This window comes from Cupressus sempervirens, chromosome 3 (genome assembly GCF_028749045.1).
Source record: "Cupressus sempervirens isolate cs-2001-9-10 chromosome 3, ASM2874904v1, whole genome shotgun sequence".
Taxonomy (NCBI): Eukaryota; Viridiplantae; Streptophyta; class Pinopsida; order Cupressales; family Cupressaceae; genus Cupressus; species Cupressus sempervirens.
The window spans coordinates 588,786,637-588,809,994 of NC_143120.1; the positions used below are offsets into that span (position 1 = coordinate 588,786,637).

The 23,358-nt window shown below is 35.1% G+C and overlaps 1 protein-coding gene across 4 annotated transcripts in view; it reads left to right on the forward strand.

Annotated features, from left to right (window-relative positions):
- The first annotated feature begins 677 nt into the window (after positions 1-677).
- LOC149568041 (uncharacterized) overlaps positions 678-23,358 on the forward strand; it is a 73,658-nt gene continuing 50,977 nt past the window's right edge. For all 4 annotated transcript variants that reach the window (XM_089821046.1, XM_089821047.1, XM_089821048.1 and 1 more), the window contains exons 1-3: positions 678-868; positions 14,253-14,320; positions 14,960-18,332. In XM_089821046.1, the coding sequence (XP_089677172.1) occupies positions 715-868; positions 14,253-14,320; positions 14,960-18,332 (3,595 nt within the window). In that variant the 5' untranslated portion in view covers positions 678-714. The remainder of the gene's footprint in view (positions 869-14,252; positions 14,321-14,959; positions 18,333-23,358) is intronic.

A 23,358-nucleotide genomic window follows, 5' to 3' on the forward strand; every position in this document is an offset into this window, starting at 1 on the left:
AGATATATGGATGTTATTATAGGAAAAAGTTCTAGTTCCAAATCTTCATTTTAAGTAATTAATAATATATTAGGTGAATGGGAATTGGTGATTTGTAAAGTAGAACTATATAAAGTTAATATTTTAAAGAAAGATAAAAAGAGAGTACATTATATATTTGTAAACTGAATTACTATTCTTAAACCAATCTAAACATTAAGTATTTTATATAAAAATTAAATAATGTCTTGATTTAATTCTTAACCATAATACTATATTTAATCTTAATGAAACTCTCAACCTAATTTGAGCTTTAACTCTAATCATGACACTAATCCCAACTTTAACTATTGGTAATGTCTAACCCTAATAAAGAAGACATATCACCATCAAGATCAAACCTATTCATTCTAGCTTATAAACAAGTTAAATGCATTTTGAAGGTTCCAATAATTCATATATAATATGAATAGTTATTTATCTATGTTTATTATTATGACATATTAAAATTGTTACCACCATTTAAAAAAAAAAAACTTTTCAACATAATATAATCATTGACCTCCTTTTAATATAAATACTATTTAATTAAACTAGAAAAACCCTAGTTGTTAGATCAGAATCCACAACACCAATCAACTTTTTATTATTTATTTTTTAAATTTATTTATTGTCGTTTTTAATTAAAAAGGAAATTGAAAAATACCGGCAGTCTTATAATAACATGAGCACAATATGGTAAATGAACAGAGGAGAAACGCGTCCCTGAAACAAATGGAAAACACAATGGAAGCAGAGGACAAGGGAGTTCCCATTTTTGTGACTTCAAATGTGGATACTAATCTCGTTATTTCTTCATCACCATCAGATACGGTGGCTATTCTCAAAGGTACTCAATGCCCTGCAACCTTCTTTATCTGCCTGTGATGCGTACTTTAGCTGGATTCATTAAGGCAGGCCATTATGACGGTAATGTATGTAGCTTTAGGGAGCAGTAGTTTCTCACAGTTTTTCCAGGCTTTAGGGTTTTATGCGACCTCATCCGACTCAAGTACTAAGCATCCATGTGAATAAGTATTCAGGTTGTGATTTGTTATGTCCTTGAATGTTTTCCATCTACTAGTTAGTACGGCATTCTTATTTTGTAGATTCATTCATCCCTGCGTAGCTTCCCTGGAAAGTTGAGAGAGGGTATGAGGTTCAATCCATATGGCTCAAGCATGCACTTGTATTTGTTCGTGTATCCGTTAGAAATAGGAGATTCTAGTTTTTGAGCTTCCCAATTAACAATTTTTTTTTTTTTGGGAGTTGGGGTAGTCTTTTTAAGTACATGCGCTCGTGTAGGGCTGATCAATTTCCGTGCACGCTGCTTAGTTAAATGTTCTAAGAGTAAACGGTGGCTTATTGAATTCAGTCTTCAAGTTAATTGTGGAGCCCTACGAAGTACTCAGATAGCTATTCCGCCAATATATGTGTATTTTATTTTGTTTGTGATATTTGCTGATTGTATTCTGGACACCATCCCCATCCTTTCTTTTTAGTAAATGCGCTTTTATGGTCCGATAAAGTGCTGATCAGCTACGTTTGTTTTAATGTTTTGAGCGTGAATAGTTACGTACCGAATCTATTCCTCAAGCTGCAATTGTGTTGGTCTATGAAATACTCAGATAGCAATTCCACTAAACACGTGTATTTTATTTTGTTTATGATATCTGCTGATTGTTTTCCGGAGACTTCATTCATTCTTTCTTTGGAGTACATGTGTTTGCATGGGACTGATCGATTGCTGCCCATGTGAAATGGCATTTCTTAAAAATTAAACCATGACAGATCCAAGTGCCTATCATACAAATAAGAAGGTCACGATGTCACAATAATTTACATCATGAAATTATAATAAAATAAAAATATTAAGTAAATGCTTTTATTTTGATCAATAGTATGTAGCCATAATTTCATTAATCTAAAAAGTCTTACAAACCCGGTTTAATGTGGGCACCCGTAGGAAAGAAGCGGGTGAAGGAACCCTCCGGTCTTGCCCAAAAGAAATTCAAAGTTTAGAGTTGCAAGGCTTTACAATTTCCTGTTTTTGACAGGTACTGGATGGAGATAAATATACAGATTCGAGCTGTTACAATCATACAAAATTACACTAATTCTTCTTCTGCTGTTATAGATGCAACATTGATTCTCCTGTAATCCTTCCTGTTTGCAATACCTACACCCGCACAATATACAATGCATTCTTCCAACTATACTGTTGACTTGTTAGCAATCAGACTAACTGAAATCTAGAAAACCTGTAATATGTATCTTAATTTCAACTGTCATTATAAAAATAGTGTAACAAACATATCTGACTTTTAATTAACACCATTTGTAACAAGAACACAGTGACATCTATCAAAGTGAAGTGAAAACTAACCTTGGCTAGAAAATAAAAAATGACGTATCCCAGCAAGATGCTTTCTAATGTCAAGCTTCAATCATATAAATAATTTATAGTACCAGATCTTAGCTAACCATGAAGAATAGAGCTTGCTGAAACACACTGAGGTTTTAAAGGGGGTTCGGATAGCCAATAACCAATTGTAAACAATACTGAGATAATAACAGATTTCAAATACCTACTAAGTTTTAACTAAGGCAACATAATATGAAGAGTCCCAGTGAAAATAGGTCCATCAAATACTTCATAACCATTGTTTATGTTTAAGAAAACCCAATTCTCAGACCAACTCTCACCTTCCTTAAAATCATAATAGTGAGAGTTAAAGGCAGGGTATCTCTGTTCAAACCACAAATGAAGAAGTGAAAACCACTTCATTCATTCTTGATCTCCACATGGATAGCAAACCTTCTTTTAACACTATATTAACATAAGGAGATTAGATAACTGACCAACCAGGGCATGGCCAAATACCCACTAAGTAATCTTTATGCCATATGAAGGAGATATAGCCCAATCTACCAATCTTCAGTTGGCCTCAACTTGCATGCATAAGAGAGTTCCTTCATCAGTACCATAACCAATCAGAAAAAGGCCTGCCTGAATTGAAATCTTCATAACTAAACCTTAATTCAGATTCCACAATGCAGATGCCACTAAGTTGCTCAAACAGACGAGCCTATAGCAGCAGCAACTCGAATATATTAAGTAATTTCTTAAAAATATGAATTTTCTGCCAATATTCTGCTATTGCCATTTAATAGCAGATTCTAATGTACAATTAAGGATTTATCAATATCTGATCCAAGATATGACTGCATCGTTTTAATCCTACTTCATTGGAGAATCAGATCCTATACCCATAATTTATCTAAATATCTAGCTAAAGTACCCTGATGAAATAACAGTTCAGATTTATAGAGAATAATCTTCCTTACAAGTACTACGTGTTGCGATTTAAAAGGAAACCAAATGACCTATTATCAATTTTGCCTTATTTTACATACTTGATAATAAGAATTATCATTGAAATCTATGTCAAGCATTCATTTTATTTCATGCAACACAGAAAAGATATTCTCCAAATACGACTAGTCATTGTGCTTGTAACCCTAAGCCATAAATTGAAATAATCAAAATTGAACACAAGCAACCAAAGGCCAAGCAAGTAATATGAACTGAATATATTACTTTCACAATATACAGGTCTATCATATATTGATTCTAAAATATGTATACGGGGATATTTTTGCCCAAGTTATTAATACAAAAGCTATCATATATATATCCAAAACCAAAAAAGGCATTGAGGAACCAAGAGCCCAAATCTTAATAGTTACTATTTAAAAACCCCATAATATTATTATAAGTTTGAGCATAGTGACATTGCTTTTGGGGAGAGGGGGAAAAAGGGGCCACTTCTTTAGGACAACAAGAGAGGGGGAGGATGGTGGGCCATATATACCATATACTATACATATGGTACTTAAAATGCTAGTTATGGAAAGATGTATTTGACATAAAGATGTAAAATAGTAGGTTACTAAATAATTGAAGATTGCATTGAACAATAAATAATGAATATTGAAAAATATATTTTCAAATAGTCGAATCAGCAAATGGAAGAGTTCTATTATATCATATGATAATTGATATCAAAAACATAATAATAAAGGTGATTACATTGAGTTGCATGGTATCAAAACAAGTACAAAATCAAATTGACAAATTGTAGTGAAGGAGGCCTCTAATCATCCCTTGGGAAGTTGACAAACTCCTCATTACTAGAATTACTAAACTCTCCAAGGACAAGAGCCGTGTAGGGAACACCAACCAGCCCTGCATCTAAAGCATCCTTATCCTCATCAACTTGTGATGGCTCCTTTGGCTCTGCATCCCATCTTGCTGCTGGTTTCTTGTACACACGTGTCCTATGGTTAGTGATACACAAGGTGTTGGAGTTTGTAGCTACGATAGAGATCTTTATCTTTGGGCATTATTATTGTTATGGTTACCTTCAGCTAAAAAGGACACTTATGTTTAAATTGTAATATTAAATATAAAGACGTGTCATTCAACATGCGTTGTGGCATGGAAATACGAAGAATTGTATTTAAAATAAAGAGTTATTGAAGCGGCCTTCAGTTGGAATGTGAAGAGTCTCTCTTTATGTTATTTATACCACATCAGGCGAAAAACATTGTAACACTTGAACGTTTTATGATTAACAGAATGAGATTTTTGTTGTATGGGTGGGTTTTTTTCCTTTATTTTAGAAGGGTTTTCCCAAGGTATTTCTGGTGTTCTATTGTTTTATTTTTGGCTCTTTCTTATTGTTGTTTAACATCTTATTTTCTGGGCTCAAAACCTAACATGGTATTAGAGCCAGGTTGTGCTCAATGATAGAATTTCTCTTGTTGCAATAAGAGTATTTCACGATTATATATGACAATTTTGTGGTGTTATTTTTGTATCATTCTATATTTTTGTATATCCTTATTATCATCTATGATACAAATGTTCTAGTAGTTTCAATAAGAAAGGTCTTCGTAACATTACATCAAGGCATGCATTCTCTAATGATAGCCGCTTTTGCAAGTTACCGACAAATGTGGGTCTTATTCCAAAGCACCTCTGAATAAAATAATGGATCTGCTTCTTACCTTGACCATCTCTGCCAAGTCTTATTGTGCAAGTATATTGTGTGGTGGTTTAGCTCAACAATGTTTTGTTAGAATTGCAGAATATTTTGGTTCAACAAAATCTTCTTCGTGGCTTTGTTCTGTACGCATTCAACTTGGCTCAGCTCGTTTCTTGCATGCCTTTCACCATTTCTTATGTATCTAGAGTCATCGTGTCTTCATTTCTTGTGTAATGTCTAGTGGTCAAAAATCTATTAACACCGCTTTAGAAATGTTTGAAGAGCTAATCAGTTTGAAAGCCATTGAAGATATACGACAATTTTTGGCTTAGCTCAATCCATTTTCCCAGTTTTGTGCAGAGATCATGCAACCGTGAGAAGGATTTTAGCAACCCTCAAGTAGGCAAAATCCTTGGAGATGTCTTGTAATTGCATGTGAAAAGTCTCAGATGGATCGCAAGAGATTCTTTGAAGTCTAGTTTTTTATTGACGTGTTTGAGTCGAAAGGCGCTGAGAGATCTGTTCTGTTTCACTATCAAACATTCATGATAACCTTCATATCTAAAGATATTTCATGGATACATTTTCTTTATCCTATCAGTATTCAACGTCTCGAAGGTGAAGGTCAATATATAATGAGAAATCATTGAGATCTTGTTACATTTTGTGGCTAAATCATCTCAATAGCTGTCCAAAGGATGTTAAACTGGAAAACAATGTCCTTTTTGATGCCCTAAACAATCAACAACCCCGAGAAAGAATGGGCCATTTGAGCATGTAATTTTGATATTGATGAGTGGACGGTGCCTAATGTTTGTTCACCCATCTATAATAATGCGACATCCAGTTTCTTTGCAACATTCCTTTACTGTCTCCATCAATGAACTGATCTTGGCATTCTTTTAATTCAAGATCATGGACCTCAATTTGTGCTCCTATGGTGGCACAAATGATGGTCCTCCCTCCTTTGCTACCATCAACATCATTTCCTTACACTAAGGAGATCAAGCTACATGAAATGGGATGCCATTGCAATAAAGAATCTGCCTATTGAATCCTTTATTTGTTCTTTTAGGTGCACATTGAACAAATCAGTTGTGGGGTTACTTTAGTTTGCACCTTGTGTTTCTCCTTGTTTTTTCATGTTTCAGCCATAGCAATATAAGTGGATGGAGGTCCTGAGGCTGCCCCTAACAATGTTATTGCTTTCTCATGCTCTAGGAGTAGAAATATGTAGCTACCCTTTTATTTGCTGCTCGTGCATCTGCTGAATTCTCTTGATTTGTTGCCTACCAAACAAGGCAGTAGGCATTGCAATTGCTGAGTTATGTGGAACACCCCAAAGCTTGTGAAGTTCAATTCAATTTTGCAGATTTTTAGGTTTTCTTAAAAAATTACACTCTCCCACAGCCAAAAGAGGAAGTGAGTGTTCACTCTAGTGATGCTTCCAAACCATTCTGTACTACAAATGCTGCATTTCCATTTCCTTGTGCCACCACCTGATGCTGTTGGGTCTATTATTCTTGTTGCTAATTGTCTGAGAGGAGATTTGGGATTACAAGGACCCCTAACCTACTTTGTCAAAAGTGTGGAGGGGCAATCAGTAGCAGATGGACCAGGTGTTGCACATTCAATGGAACTAGTTCGCTTTTGCAGATTTGACCCATGCTTATCCCCCTTATTAGTATCATCATCATGCTTAGGTTCAGGGCAATCAGTAGCAGATGGACCAGGTGTTGCATATTCACAGAACTAGTTCGCTTTTGCAGATTTGACCCACGCTTATCCCCCTTATTGGTATCATCATCATGCTTAGGTTCATAATCTGATTGGTTGCCACCATAGTTTATAGACTCAGACTTGGAGAGTACTCGACAAGCCCAAAACTTTCAACTCGCAAAAAACTTAGAGAAAGCTCGACGAAAACTTGCAAAAACTCAAAAACTTAGGAAGAACTAAAAATCAAAATCTCTCACAAAAACATATTTCTTATTTTGTAAAATTCAATTACAAAATGTATTAAATTAAAAATCGACATCTTGAAAGAGAAAATGCACAACATATGAAAAACACATTATAACCAATGTTTCACCTGCATTGACATTTTTACGCATGGTTTTTTGTGTCCACAAAAATGTGAAGAGTTAAATTAGTGATTATTTTCCCAGCAAAAAAAAGAAGAGTACTTGGAAACTTGAGGGGAACTCAGAGAGTTCACAAACTATGGCTGCCACTATTACCATGAAAATGAATTTCTGTTTCATCATCACTCATTTCATGACTGTGGGAGCTCATTTTGACACTGCTTTGACTCTACCAAAAGTGTGGAGGGACAATTAGTAGCAGGCGGACTAGGTGGTGCACTATCAATGGAACTAGTTTGCCATTGTGGATTTGATCCATGCTCACCCCTTATTGGTGTCATCATCATGCTCAGGTTCATAATCTGATTGGCTGGCACTATCAGCATAAGAATGAGTTTCCATCTCATCATCCCTCATTTCATGATTGTGGGAGCTTCAGCTCATTTTGACACTGCATTTCATTAAATGAAAAAAAAAAAACATATAGTTTCAGCCTATGCTCTACTTTATGTTTAATTTAGAAAGTGAAGCAAGAAGAATTTAGAAATTAAATAACTATAAGAAAATGAAACAACAAGAAAAGTATAACTAAAAACTAAGAAATTTGATTTTTTAAAACAATGAACATGGATTTGAAAAACAGAAAATAAACTAAAATTCAGCTAGAAACCTCGCCTTTTTGCTTGAAAAATCTCTTCAACAAGGTGAAGAATCTTCCTTCTCTTCAATCACTCTTTTCACTCGTATAATCATTCTTTTTTTCATCTCTTCACTTTTCTTCTTCTTGCTGTTACAAGCACATAGAAATGATAATGTGAATAGAAATGAAGCTTGGAGGCCTTTTGAAGGAACAAAAGACAATAGATGGGCACTGCATAACCTTAGGGTTTAGATAGAACCAAAAACCACACTAAAAATGTGTGCATGTGTTTTAAATTTACTTTTTAATCTTGTTGTGATGAGGGATGCTTGGCTGTCCTAGGAACACTTGAGGGGCGTTGTTGCATCCCCCTCAGCGTTCTTAGAATGTTGAAACAACCCGACGTTTCTGGCTGTGGGCTCATTTTGTGGTAGTGCTTATGTTGGAACATGTTGGAATATCGTACCCACATCCCTAGTGTTTCCCTGTTTTGCAAAGTTGCATGGATATGGATATGGATAGAAATATGGATACTGTCTTGGGTACGGATACGGTCATTTTTTAAGATCCTTAATATGGATATGGTTGGATATGACATCAATAAATATCACATACACATATTTAACACAATTTTCTAAGTTATTAGACGAGTTTTTCATTAGCTCAGAAACAATATGGTCATAGAAATGCTACATAAATATTTATAAGTTATTTTTACACTTTACAATATGCAGAAATAGTAGAGTTGCATTAGAAGATAACCCAACAAAACAGGTTGCTGAATAGAACAACATTTTAGTTGTCTTCTCATTTGGTGCTGGTTTTGTTTATAACATTTTTTAAAACAATTGTATTATAATCTTTTTACATTAAATTTGGGAGGATTTATGCCTAATCTTAAAAAACGTCAAATTATGTAGTATTTGGCGTGGCTGGAAGTCAACTTTTTTTAGGCTGACATGGGTGCAATATTCAACGTGTATCTAGGGAGTATTGGATACATTTCCAAATTGGATACGGGGATACGTGTTCCCAAGGAGGGACAAATGAGTTTCCGGCAACTCTGCTGTTTTGAGAATGCTGGAGAATTTTGGGGGGGGGTGGGGTGATGCGGCCCTGGGGTTTACTGAGTTTGAGAGAATAAACCAGGACCCTACTACTATCAAAATGGCTGTATATACAAATACACTTAAACTCATTGAGTAATTTGCAAGCTTTATCTTCTTTCCCTTTCTATCATGGTGACTTTCCTCTTTACGTGGAGTTGTAGGTTGATCTTCAGCCTTCATAGGCATTTCATGTGATCTAAGCTTACTCTTCTTCTTGGTTGATTGTTTAATATGGTAGAGCCACATAAGAAAATTCAAATTGTGAGTAATGATTGGTATTTTGGAACCAACTTATCTTTCTAGATAAGCCAGTCATAATACATCAGCTTTGGAATTGTGAGGTCATCGTATATGTTAACCAAAACTCTGCTCAAATCTTCCATTATGTCACCAATAAAAACACACACATCTCCCAATACACTCATAATTGCTTTTCTCACAAGATCACGGGAACTTACCCATACCTTGCAGCCTTTCCTCTGTGACTGCACTAATTAGAGCCATTTGACACATTTGCCTTTCAGTTTTATGGGAGCATCCATATGAACCTCTAGTGAATGGAAAGAGGCAAGCAGCTCAGCTTTTAAAATGTAAAAAGCCAGAGTTTTGGATCATTCTTACTTCAGGTAAGAACCATCATTATACCAAACCTCAATGAACTTATAATGATTATAAATGGCGACCTATATGGGATGAAACAAAAATAGAAGGGGGAGAAGTAGAAATAATCCTACAAAAGAGCCATCAAATCAAAGCTGATGTTAGAGACTGGCATCATCAAATCAAAGCTGATGTTAGAGACTGGCATCATAACAAAATGACATCAGTGAAGAAAGAAGATAAGACAAAGGAAAGGGGGAGGATGAAAACAAAGAAAATAAGATCCCCAAACAAAGAATAACAAATGAAAGAAAGAGACAAGAAGGCACAAAATCAAACCAACCAAGAAGAGACAAAGGACAAAAAGAACTGAAAGAAGAAACAAAGTTCGATGGGGATAGCAAGGCCAACAAGTCAAAGATGGAGGAAGGAAAGAAGAAAAGAAACAAAAAGAGACAGCAAGAAAGGGAGACAAACAACAAAGGAAGAAGAAGAAATAAGAAAGATGACAAAAGAAAAAGAAAAACCAATTAATAAGAAACAAAGGAGTAGAAAGCAAGACAGTGACAGAGACAGTAAGGAACAGAGAAATGATAATCCCAGGTTGATTAACTCTCATGACTATTAAAGATCTGATATAAGATTCCAATAAAAGGTCCATACCATAGCATGGGAATGCAACTTCGATTATAGAATATTAGTGGACAAACTAATCCTGGGTTAATTGCCCATCTTATGCCAGCTAGTCGTTACATCTAATTTGGTGTGGTTTCCAGCTTGAGTTTTTCCAGTCCTTAGAGCATTTATTATAATTTGGGAGTCCCCTTTAATTTTTTTTTTTTTGTAATTGCAATTTTTGGCATAAGATTAAACTGTGCACAAGAGCATTAATTTCCACCATATTGTTAGTCACTAATCCAAATAGATCTCATATGAATGTCAAACTTCAATTTTAACTCCTCTCTTGCTTGTTTTGAAAATCGATAGGTACTTACAACATGAATGAACTTATAAACTTCATTGTCAACTTGAGCATTTTCTCATCTTGCTTTTTTTATCAACAATTTTATTGTGCTCTGTAAAATGCAGAAGGAGCTCTTTGAATGATAGACGATCCTTTTAGATGCTAATCAAATTATATTGCTGTCATATACAAATCAGCTTTGTGTATACATTCATGATTCTACAATTGAAATAATTAGATTTCCAGTCCATGAATGATAGCCTGAATTGTTTCTGGATGCAACTTTGTGTAAATTTTTGCATCAATGGTTCAGATCACACTCTGTGATCCATCATCAGGATGAAAGTGAGCAACTACAAGAGAAAATGAATCCCAGAGGTGAATCTAGAAACAATTCAAGCTAACATTCAACAATAATTTCAATCTTTAATGTAGCTGCATATGTGCATACTAAGTGTTTTTGTGATGTTGAATGTAAGTCTTTACAATCTTATCTTTGGAAATGTGCCGCCCTAGAATGACTTCTTACTGTAGTGAGTACTTTGCAATAGTGTTGAAAATAGATTGGCAAGCTTTGCTTATTCCCCGAGAACTGCTTTGTTAATATTGGCTCACTCACCTCATTCTTCCTCCTGATCTCAGTTGCTCTTCCTTGGATTGCTGCTTTTGATTCTTAGGGTGAAGTTGCGGGCGTGTTTTTTTGCTGTGCATGTTCAAGATTTCAACAGTGACATTTTATGTGACCTCTTTCATTAAAATGGAAATAAACAATGAGGGCCCGTTTGGTAGTCGGAATTCGATGGGAATAGGAAAATCCGACTGCTAGAATTCAGAAATTCATTTGGTTGTAAACACAAAAAGTAGAATTAGAATTTATTAATTCTAATTTTAGCCCAAAATGAGCATTGCGGAATTCCTACTCAAAAGGTGGAATAGGAATAGCCTATTCCTATTCCATTTTTTAAAACCAAATTTTATATCTCGTCGGTCTGGCCCTAGTTGCATAAGCCAAATTATTGGAGGGAAGTTATTTTTTGGTGAAATGTGGTGAGACACGCGACAGGCATAGTTGGGGAGTTTGACCAAATTTTTCTCAAATGTATTGAGCAAGTCCAACTCCAAAAAGGCTCATTAATGTCGTTTTGATGGTAAAATATATATTAAAAAAAAAAAAACAACAACTTATTTCAAATATGCATCTTTTGACTCCTCTTCCAGTTCAACCAAACAGGTACAAATTATATTCCAGAAATTATTTAAAGAATGCGCGAATTCTAGAAGTGGGCTTATTCCAGCATTACTGAATGTCGCATTCAGCAATTCCTGCAACCAAACGGACCCCAAATGATTTTCTTATACACATTCCCAGGCTTTTTTGAACAAGATTAAGTGGAGTGGTGAATATTGATTCTGTCGCTTGCAGGAAATCCTTGTTTTTGACACATCTGCCACTCTTCTTTAGACATACAGAGTGGTCAAGTCCTATCTTCCCCATCAGAATGTTGCCTTCTTTCTGGATAATCTTTTATCTCTTTTAGAAATCTATTTTCAAAGCCTTCATCTTTTATTGGAATGTTTTCCTTTCTTTGTATCTTTTGTGTACCTCACATATCCAGTATCACAGGAAATAACTCTGATGTATGTGTGTGGCATTTTTCAGACATTTACCACTACAATGAGGAAGATATTTAGATATCTCTGTCAGGGTAATTCATACACATTTTTACACTCGGTATTGTACATACCAGCCACCATGAAGACGTGTAGTGGATGTCGAGCGTAAACAATGATATCCTTTATCTCAAAAGAGATTGATTTGATGAACAAAATCACATCAGGCAATACATTAGTGAAAAACACATTTTGATTTGACTCAAAGTGGTTGAATTGGTTAGGAGAGCAGTCAATTCTTAGGCAAAATACAACCTTTAAACAATGGTCAATGGTCAACTTGCTTATTGCTGAAATTCTGGCAAAACTCAAATTATTGTCTGTATCAATTTGAATGGATTTCTGCGCTTCTTCCACAAGACGATGAGTATAAATCATTCAAGTCAATCGGGGAAGGTCATTGATATCATAGATGGATACCTAATTTCAGCTGTACCAAATTCTTCCAATTATATATCCTGTTCTTATCTCTAGTTTGATGATTGCAGCCTACATTTTTGCCACCATGATGGTCATAATTGACGGTATTTTTGCAGAAATTATAATCATAAAGGCTAATGTGGCACAGGTTGGTCCAGTAAAAAATAAGGGTGAAATAAATGCTCACATTTGTACCAAGCAATCCAGGAGAGATTGAATGCCAATTTTGTACTGGAAAGTTCAAAAATACTATAAAAAACCACGAATTCATGTCTTAGAGACATGATGATGTCGTAGATGAGTTATGGCTTGTTATTATGTCACATCTTTGCTCATGGGCTTTTCAACCTGTAGTTTGAGTACACATTTAGTGTTTGTTGGTATAGTCTGCTGGCGCAGAATGTTAAATCGTGTACAGTTTTCTGATTTTGATATATTTATGACTTGAGGTTAACATTTGTAGTTTTGAAGTTTTTCTATAGTCAATCACTTATTTTCGATTGGAAACCTGTTTTTTTAATCAAACTTTGTAGTCTTATTTTCACCTGTAAAGGGCTATTAAGTTTTCATTTTAGTCTAGGCTGAGGAGAGCACACCATGAGCTTCTCAACTTCTGCCCCCCGTGTTTCAATTCTACCATCACCATGGGTACCTTAATCTTCTGTTGATACATTGCACAGAAGACTTTTGCAAGCCATACTTCTGATCAATAATTCATAATGATTGTTACCATAAATAAATGCGCCTTTCTCTGTTAAAGAAATGTACCTAAAGATTATTGTATCTCACAGAATATATTTCTGATGTGTTGGTTTAAGAGAACATAGGTTAGTTATGAGATTTCTGTAATGCTATGTACATCTGACCAGAAAAAGGTTTTGGTAGATGTTTCAATCAGATGCTGAGGGTTATTCCATTGCTAATTTCTCCTCCGAGGATAAATGATGCATTTTTTATTTTTTATCAAGGGCCATTTTCCTATATAAAATTTAGTTTACACATGAAGCTATGGATTCTATTTTTAAATCAGATCAGACAAGCTACTCAATATTGTTCCTATTTGGGCAAGAGCACCACTTTTTCCTAGTGAATATTGCCGTGTGTTTTCTCTGGAATAATGGCAATGCCATTGTGAGATATGTATTGGTATCTTAACTATGCATCTTGGCATGTCATGTCATCTCATATTTGTTGATGTTGATCTTCAATGGTCTCTACCAAGTAGAATTCCTTTGGATTTTGGAAAAATGAATGGGATCAAAACTATTTCTTATGTAAATATTTGCTTGGTGCTTGAAATGGTTGACTCATATTCTCTTCATCTATCAACGCCTCTCTTCAAATTTAATGTTTTGATGGAGCTTTGATTTCCATCTGTAGGAGGTTTAATGTTTAAACTGATAGTAATTCTTGGTGAATTGCAACGTTCAATATTTACTTGGTGGTTGAAATTGTTGACTTCTATTCTCTTTAGCCATCAATAGCTCTCTTTAAACATAATGTTTTAATGGAGCTTTGATTTCTACCAGCAGAAGGGAATTTAATGTTTAAGATGAGCAGTTATTTTTGAATTGCAACTTTTAATGCCATTTTAATCAAACTAACAATTTGCATTCTATTAGTATGCCTATAAATGTAGAATTTTATTAAGCTGATAATCTAATTCAGTAAACAAAAATTGGTTTCGTCTTGCAGGAAAAATAAGGAATGGGCATTTGATTTGCTTCCCTCATTTTGGTGACATAGAGATTGGAGCTTTGATGGTAAGCTCTAGGTTGCTTTTGAACAGCTTTACGTGTTACGCATCAATGACTTTTGAGGACACATTTTATCTACTTAAACAATTGCATTTCCTAGGTTTAATATCAACTACATTTCCTAGGTTTAATATCAACTACATTTGAGATATTCTTTTTGCGGATTTGGTAAAAAATTTACTTGCAAGAAAATACTTCTTCTTTTGTTAAATTTTTTTCTTGACAAGAATAATGGAGCAGCTTCTGAAAAAATTATTATATCTACTTGTTTTTAGCCATTTTTATTAGAAGACTAAAACTAGGAAATGATTGCACAAAATTGAGTATAAAATTAGAGTAAACTATCTAGAAAGCATTTTCAGCCTCATTTTAAGCAAATCCAACTTTTTTACCATGTCTCTTGGATACATTGTTTGACACACTGTTTAAACCAGGAAAATTCATATAAATGAAAACATACTGTTAATAAAGAAACATGCAAGTTGTTTAAATGGGAAATTTATGAATGAAAATTGATTTTCTGAATGACCAACACATATTATTGTCATCCTTGAATGTTGTAAATATCAAGTTTTAGATCTATATGCTTATCTTGCTAAAGTTTATCTTGTTAAGGTTTTGAGGATTTGTTTGCTCTTGTTGCAGGTGGAACACAAATCTTTGTATTATCATCTTCCTGACTCGATCTTTGTTGAAACTGTTTTTCATGGGTCAAATGGAATGCGGTATATTTTAGCTGAAGTCTCTAGATTGGACTTGTGTAATCAGCGGGAAAATACAATTTTGAGTGGCAAAGATGGAAATATTGAGATAGGAAGGAAAACTGAAAATGGGGTGTTTCATAGGCATCTTGATAAGATATCAAACGGAGCCAGTTTAACTGTACACAATGTGAAGTCAAAGAAAAAGGAAAAACACAAACTAGTCACTGAAGGTCTCCATGTCGAGGAAGGTCACAATAACAATAACAAGGGATATACAGATTTGGTTGCAGCAGATGGACATGTTGTGGTGCATGAAGAATCTGGAAAGGATGTAACAAATCCAGGCAGTGGGGATAAAATTACTGATCCCAAGGGTGATAACAAAAGAAAGAAGAGGGAGAAAGAGCACGATCACAATAAAGATCTAGCAAAGTGTAGTTTGTCACCTCGTAAGAGAAAAATGAAACGAGAACTGGTCACAGCAGAAATAGAAAATGATGGTCACTGCTCATCTGAATGGATGGTAAAGAACATTGAAATGGGTAAAAACTCTCCTTTGGTGCAGTTAACAGTATCAGAGAAAGTGAATACAGTAGACTCTTTGAATGATAATGGTACTCCAAATGTATTAACGGTGGTAGAGAACTGTGAACAGCAAAATCTTCCTGGAAATACCCACACAAATGCTGGCAAGGACCATATATCAGGTAATGATCTGGGTACAACAAGAAAACATGAAACAAGTAAAGCAGCGAGTACAGAAAGAAAATGTCAAACAAGTTCAAAGACTATTAATGAACAGAACTCATTAAATGGAACTGAGGAAAAAACAAATGGGTTGCAAAGAAGAGCTGATGATTCTAAGGAATTCAATACAGGAAAAAAGATTAAATCCAAAAGAAAAAGGTCATTGAAGACTGTTCTTGAAGATGGCCAGGGAATTTTGTGTAATGGTGTTAATGATCCATGTCAAATCACTGAGCATGGTAATCTCCAAGAATGTGATATACTAACTAAGTCCAAGCATGAGATAAAAATGGGTTTCCAAAATGGCCTTAGTAATGATGGTCATTCTCTATCTAGTAAATGTGTTGATGATGAGCGTCAGATTACCAATTACCATCATTTTTTGGAAGACAAATCTTGCAAACCAGAGGAAGTGGCAAAGTGCCCCGGTGCTTCAAATTTGTCTGACAAAAATGGTCTGATAAGCAATGCTAATATTGAAACTGTCAAATATTTGGATGTCTCAGACAGTATAGAAAATCATCAGCCCTGCACTATCATGAAGAAAACGACACATTCAAGGTATGATATGACTCAGGTAGATTTTCAGGAAAGAATTGTCACAGGAAAGATACCAAAAGACAACTTAAATGTGAACTCTAGCAAAGATGAAAGAGATGTAAGCATAGCAGATGCTGGAAATAAAACTAGAAGGGACATCCCTTATGAAAATAGAAGTGTGGGATATTTGAATGCACATCCTTCAAAAAATAATGCTTGCAGAGATTATGAACACAATACAGAGGGAATACAAATTCCATCTGTGATGGACAAGGAATGCCATAATGCTGAGGAAGTAAAATCCTCAAAGAAAATTTCAACCAAAATAAACCGAGACAGGACTACCAAGGCTGTCAAAAGAGGGATGTGTGAAGTGGTTGCAGAAGGTAGTCGGCCAGAGCCAAATGCGGGAGATCTTGAACATCTCCCGGACACATTAGGAACTACACCCAGTCAGAAATGTAATGACAAAGAGATCAAATCCTTAAAAAATAGCTCATCAAAATTATGCAGAGAGAAACCATTCAACATTGAAAAAAGAGGGATAGAGGAAGAGGAATTAAAAAGTCCTGGTCCTGCAATCGTCTCTGACAAAAATGGTCAGACAAACAATGATACAATTGGATCTGTCAAATATTTGGATGTCTCTAACAATATAGAAAATCAACAGCCCTCTAATATCACAAGGAAGAAGAAAAAAAAACTTTCAAAGAATGATATAACCTTGGTAGATGCCCAGGAAAAAAATATTACAGAGAAGGTAAAAAATGGTGACATGATTGTGAACTCTAGCAGAAGGGAAAGAGATGTAAGCGTACTTGACGTTGGAAATGAAGATAGAAGGGACACTCCTAACCGAGACAGGACTACCAAGGCTGTCAAAAGAGGGATGTGTGAAGTGGTTGCAGAAGGCAGTAAGTCAGAGCAGAAAGCAGGAGATCTTGAACATCTTCCAGAGACATTAGGAACTACACCTGGTGAGAAATGTAATGACAAAGAGATCAAATCCTCAAAGAATAGCTCATCAAAAGTATGCAAAGAGAAACCATTCAGCATCGAAAAAAGAGGGATAGAGGAAGAGGTATTAAAAAGTCCTGGTGCTGCAATCGTGTCTGACAAAAATGGTCAGACGAACAATGATACAATTGGATCTGTCAAATATTTGGATGTCTCTAACAACATAGAAGATTATCAGACCCGTAATATCACAAGGAAGAGGAAAACAAAACATATAAAGAATGATATAACCTTGGTAGATGCCCAGGAAAAAAATATTACAGAGAAGGTAAAAAATGATGACACAATTGCGAACTCTAGCAGAAGGGAAAGAGATGTAAGCATACTTGACGTTGGAAATGAAGATACAAGGGACTCTCCTGGTGAAATTGGAAGAGTGAAATATCCAAATGCATCCCATTCAAAAAACAATGCTGCCAGAGATCTTGAACACTTTACAGAGACAATAGGAACTACATCTATGGCTAGCATTGAAGACTGTAATACTGAGAAAGTAAAATCCTCAAAGGATATCCCATCCAAAATAAACCAAGATATTGCTACAAAGGTTGTGGAAAGAGGAATGGATAATGTGGCTGCCAAAGGTAGTAACTCTAAGCAGAACGCAAGGAGTAAAGAGAAGAAACAAAAAGATGGTGGGCTTAAATCAAATAGTTCTGTTGTCCCTGAAGGTTCTAATTCAAATCGGTTGCTAAAAGACAGACATACTAGCAATGCTGTAGTTAAAAATCACCTTTCTGTGGAGCATATGAACGTCACCAATCCAGAAATAAAGACTGCAAAGAAAACTTATGTAGATAATCATTCTAAGAAGAATCACATATCACTTTTTAGAAATTCCAGTGATGTGAGTACAGAAGGAGATGATGGAATTGATTCTGGGAGCTCATCTTTAAAGGGGTCTGCTAGTGACTCTCCACATTCATATAATTCAGATGCAGGAAGCAGAGACAATATATCGAAGGTCCAGTCAAAAATATCTAAGACAGAAAGGGAACCTTCAACTAATGGTAGGAAATTTATTTGAAAAGAGCAAAGCAAAGATTTTAATTTTTAATAGTCTAGGAGTATGTTCTGCAATCTTTTAAGGGAGTCTGGAAGAGCTTATTTATCAGCTAATTTTCTCAAGCTATATCAAGAAAGCAAAATACGTATAACAGAGTTTTATATCTGGTGATTAATACCATCATAGGTAAGGGGGTAGTGTGGCTAATGGATGAATATTCGATATAACTGCCTATAATTTAATCAACATTCCAATTGCATTCGAAATCATCTGCAAATTTATGCTTGAGATGCAGACATCGTTGATATAAATTGAGGCATGATTTCATTTCAGAGTTAATGGTGTCTAGTTTGTGGCCAACTGTAATATTAGGTTACCTCTGCCTGCTTCATTTCATTTAGATGATCCCTTTTTCACATCTCCCTGTCACCAACTATCTATTACCTAAGGAACAACTTTCTTGGCCCCTGGCATATTTGAAGCTGAAATGATTTTATAATTCTTATTGTTTTGTGAGAGAAAATTTCTTCGTAATATGTGTACTTTTCAAACTATCAAATCCTTCACAGGCATATGCATGGTAGAATCTAACGTGCCTCATTTCTTGTTAGCCTTTATCTCAGATTTCTGTTTCTTGTTGCTAACTGTTTACATGCTTCCCCTTTTCCACTGCTTGCTTTGCTCAGCATCTAGTAGTTATGCTTCATTGTTTGCTTACTTGATAATTCATTAGTTATCTGGGATATCCTTTTTGGTCCCTTTTCATCCTACAGGTTTGAATTGTTTCCTTCGAAGCGTGGGAACTATCCTTAGCTATCGGATGCTTTTTTTGAGGTTCTTTCTTGTAAAAATGTCAACCATGCCTAGAATCCCATTTTAGATATATCATTGTGGAATTGGAACAGTTTGATATTTGTATTCTTTAGGGATTATGTGTAGCTGCTCACTAAATAAAAAATATTTAAAGAGATTTTAAAGAAGAATAAGACTTCTAGGAGGTATTGATTATTAGCTTTTCATACTGGATGTTGAAAAGAAAGAAACAACTAATGAAGAGTATTAGAAAAGGAGCTCCATAATGATAAGACTAGAAAGAAAAAGTTTCTTACTAAAACTAGATTAAAAACTTAAACAGTTTTAATAATAACTCAATCCAAATTCCATGGTCAAACAATGAGATTCCATGATTAATGATCTTAATGTGCAAACTGAAACTCAAAATTATAATCATCAAGCATAAAGTTGTAACATACAAATATTTATATGGCAAATACAAAGTGCTGAAGTAAATACACATTCAGAAATTAAAGACCCGTTGATCCAGTGATCAATTTGATGCAGTGATACTGTTATTGTGTCATCTCATCAATTTCAATATGCAAACTACAAAGCTAAACTAAAAGATCAAAACTACATTAAATTTTACAATACAAGTTTATTAGATGCATATGGTGTAAGTTTTTTATTTGGATAAACTTCGGGTGTTAATGCTATGAATTCATCCTCATCATTGGAACTGTTAAACTTCATCTAGCTGTTGCAATGGAATCCCAACATTTCTTGTGCACATATTCTACTCTTAATCATCCTTTGTTGTCTCCTTGGGCTCTTCATGCCACTATGATATTTGACTCTCTTTGTAGTCAGTTATCCTACAATTAGTGAGACACATTACATTATGCACAAGAATAAGCTTCCCTGCTCTCCTAACTGTAAGAACGCTTCTTATAAAAAGTATGGATAAGTCTATGTAAAGACTGATTTGTTTCAGTGGTAAGAAACTATAAATTTGTGATATGAGGTGAATGGCATGCATGCAGGGCAATGATTGGGGCATATTTACTTGTCTTTAGCCAACTAATTTTTCATATGCCTAAGTCAGTGTATGTATCTTTGCTGAACTTACAGTCATGGAGTTCGGAAAATATGATACATTGAAATCTTCATGCTATAGTTTTTGTTATCATTAATGAATCCATTTTTCTCTTCCTTATTTTTGATATGATTGACTTTCCTTGGGTTCTTAACTTCGTCCTGTATTTCTGTTGTACAACATTTTTGATGGACTCTTCATCTTCTCATGCTTTTGTTGGATATGAGTTGTATGGACTAATAAGAAGCTGTATAAAGAATTGCATTGTTTCTTGTGGAAGGCATGTTATCTATGTAGTTGGTTCTCTCCATGTTTGGGAGTGTTAGAACACCAATACTTGATGACTATGGAAACTAGGAATACACTGGGATCAACGTATCTAACATCTGACCAAAAGGAATTGATGGTCACTGCTCCCTTCATCCTCTTCTTGTGATTTCTTCATCTAGTTGATTCCTAAGTTGTGATTATAATTTAAAAGGGCCCTTCCAAATCAAGCATCCCCTCCATTAAATGTAGTATGCTGCAATTTGGCATCTCCTGGTTTGAGGAATTCCTTTCTTGAAAAGGATCAAATTATTGCTAATGAGGCACGGAGAACATTTTAACCCATTTAATTTTTTGGATATCTTTAAATGCATTGTTCAGGGAATATACACATGACGGAATCCAACAAATGTGGCTAAAGGTATCCTCCGCTGGTTTCCCTGCTGCCTTGCACAATATATGCTTCATCAGTAACCATAGACAAATACATTAGCGTTTGCTAGTTACTCTACACCACCAGATAACAGAATTTTAAATGATAACAAAAATAACAATTAACTCAGTGAACTTGGAATAAGCAAATAATTCATATATGTATTGTCTATATGATTGTTTGGTATAGGGAGGATCCAAAGAACAACATCCCTTTCCTGGTTAAGACCCGGTTTCTAAATGACAAGGGTTATTGTTGTTGGTTACACAATTATCATTAACTGGATTTCAAGCTGTTCCATTACTACCTAATGCAGACAGCACATAGCAATTCGGTTGGAATAAAGCATTATTATGCCAAAAGTCTAGATTGCAATCCATTTTTAGAAAACTCGGAGTAACGTACGATAACAATAACGAGAAAAAGAAGGATCTGACAAAGAAGTTTTAGGTCGGGGAGAAGATGCCCCTAGAATTAGAGGTGATTATTTGGGTGACCCTATATAATGGAAGTAACAAAACTACAGCTTAAATTCATTTTATACAATTACAAGCACAATAGCTTCAGTTGGAAGTTCATTTATAACCAAACCAAGACTATATGCCATAGTGAGTGTATGGATTTCAATGCAAACCTTCTTATGTCATCCTTTGCAATTACTTCTTAGACAACATATATAAGTTCTGCTTCATAAGCCATTAATGCTAACCACTTATTCCCATCTAGTGGTTTGAACAGTTCTTCAGATGATTCCGTAGAAAAGATATTGAATCTCCAAAAGATGTGCCTGTAAACACTCAACCATCAAACCAGCTGATTTCCACATGTTGAATCTGCGATCACTTGTACAACACTAATAGGCCCAACCTGCTGTATGGCATCTTTCAAATGGTAAACTGAAAGTCTGCATCCTTACGCTTCCCTAATTAATCTACGTCTTTCAGAGATAAGAACTAGCAGGGGATGTGACAATGATATTGATGAATGCCCAATGTTTAACATCAATTCACTTATCCATCACAACTGAGAAACCTGTCCTTATCCAAGTCTGCCTCATATCCTCCATTACCACTCTAACCTTGGAATACTTTGTCTAGGAGAGTAGTTCATAGATTATGATCTATTGGGGGTATGATGGACCAATAGTGGCTATATCTTTCACCATCTGTTTGAAATAACAGGAACAAGTCGCATGAAATGGAATGACATAAGAAAAAAAGAGTTTGGCAATGGAAGACTTTGTAATTTCTTGTGCTTGTGCATTACACATACTTTGAACTGATGCTCCTGTCTCACAACCACTCATCTTCTGTAATGTCCCCTTTTTTTGGGACATTATAATTCTTTGTGGCCAGCTCACTTCGCCTAGGTTTCGGGGGTGAAAAGGTTCTTTACAGGGTTCAGTTCGAGATTTGGCCTAGTCATTTCCAGTTCTAGGCCCATCAGAGCAATTTTGGCAGGTTGTCCAGATGCTTTCTAGTTTTAGTAAGTAGTCAGAGCTCAGTATTTTCGGTAACTTAGTGCTGGGTTGGAAGTGTCTTGCCGAGAGCTTTCCAACGAGCTATTGCACATGCTTATCAGAGTTCATTTGGTCAATTATTTTAATGCCTGATGACTATAAGGTTTACTGACTAAGTGACTATTAAAGTTCATTTAACTTGTCACTTTATCTAAAAAGATACTATCTTCACTTAAGTGACTAAAGGACAAAAAAAGTGCTTTATCCCACATTGCTTGAATGAGCGTGCATCACATTGGGAAAAGTAATAAAGGTACAACAAGCTCCACACGTGAGGATATATGAAGATTATAATATTGAAGACAAATTTAATCTGGGAGCTGGAAACAGTTGCTGGTTATTTCTTCTAGGACGCAAACCCTTGAAGAAGCATTTGAACGTTGGACGCAAACCTAGCCTTCTTACAAGTTTTATCTACATTGCCAATCTGATTGTCATTTCTATTTATAAGATTGGTTCACTTGGATTGTCACACATTATTGTATTGCTGTTGTATAATACAGTAACATTGGCGGTTATTTGTGTTAATTCCTGGTGCATATATGTATTTTTGAATATCAGAAGAAATAAACGAACTTTTCTAAGTTTTCTTGTATTCAAATTTGCTGGTTATAAATCTATTAAAGTTCTAGAATTTATATTGCATATTGGTTTACTGTTCGGATTTAAATCTACATGTACATATCTCGGGTTTTTGGTATAATATCCAAGAAGGCATATTATAGTGGTATCAGAGCCAAGAATCCTACCATCCTGTGGAATCACACAACATACGAGAAATTTATGAAATAAAATGTTCCTAGTCCTGGTTGCTTTGATGTGACTGGTTTGAGATTTTGAGGACGAAAACCCTCAAATCTGAAGTCTCCAAGGAAGGTTGGACGTCACCCCAAACTTCCCTTAGTCTGCATTATACAGGTTGGGCAAAAATCGGCAAG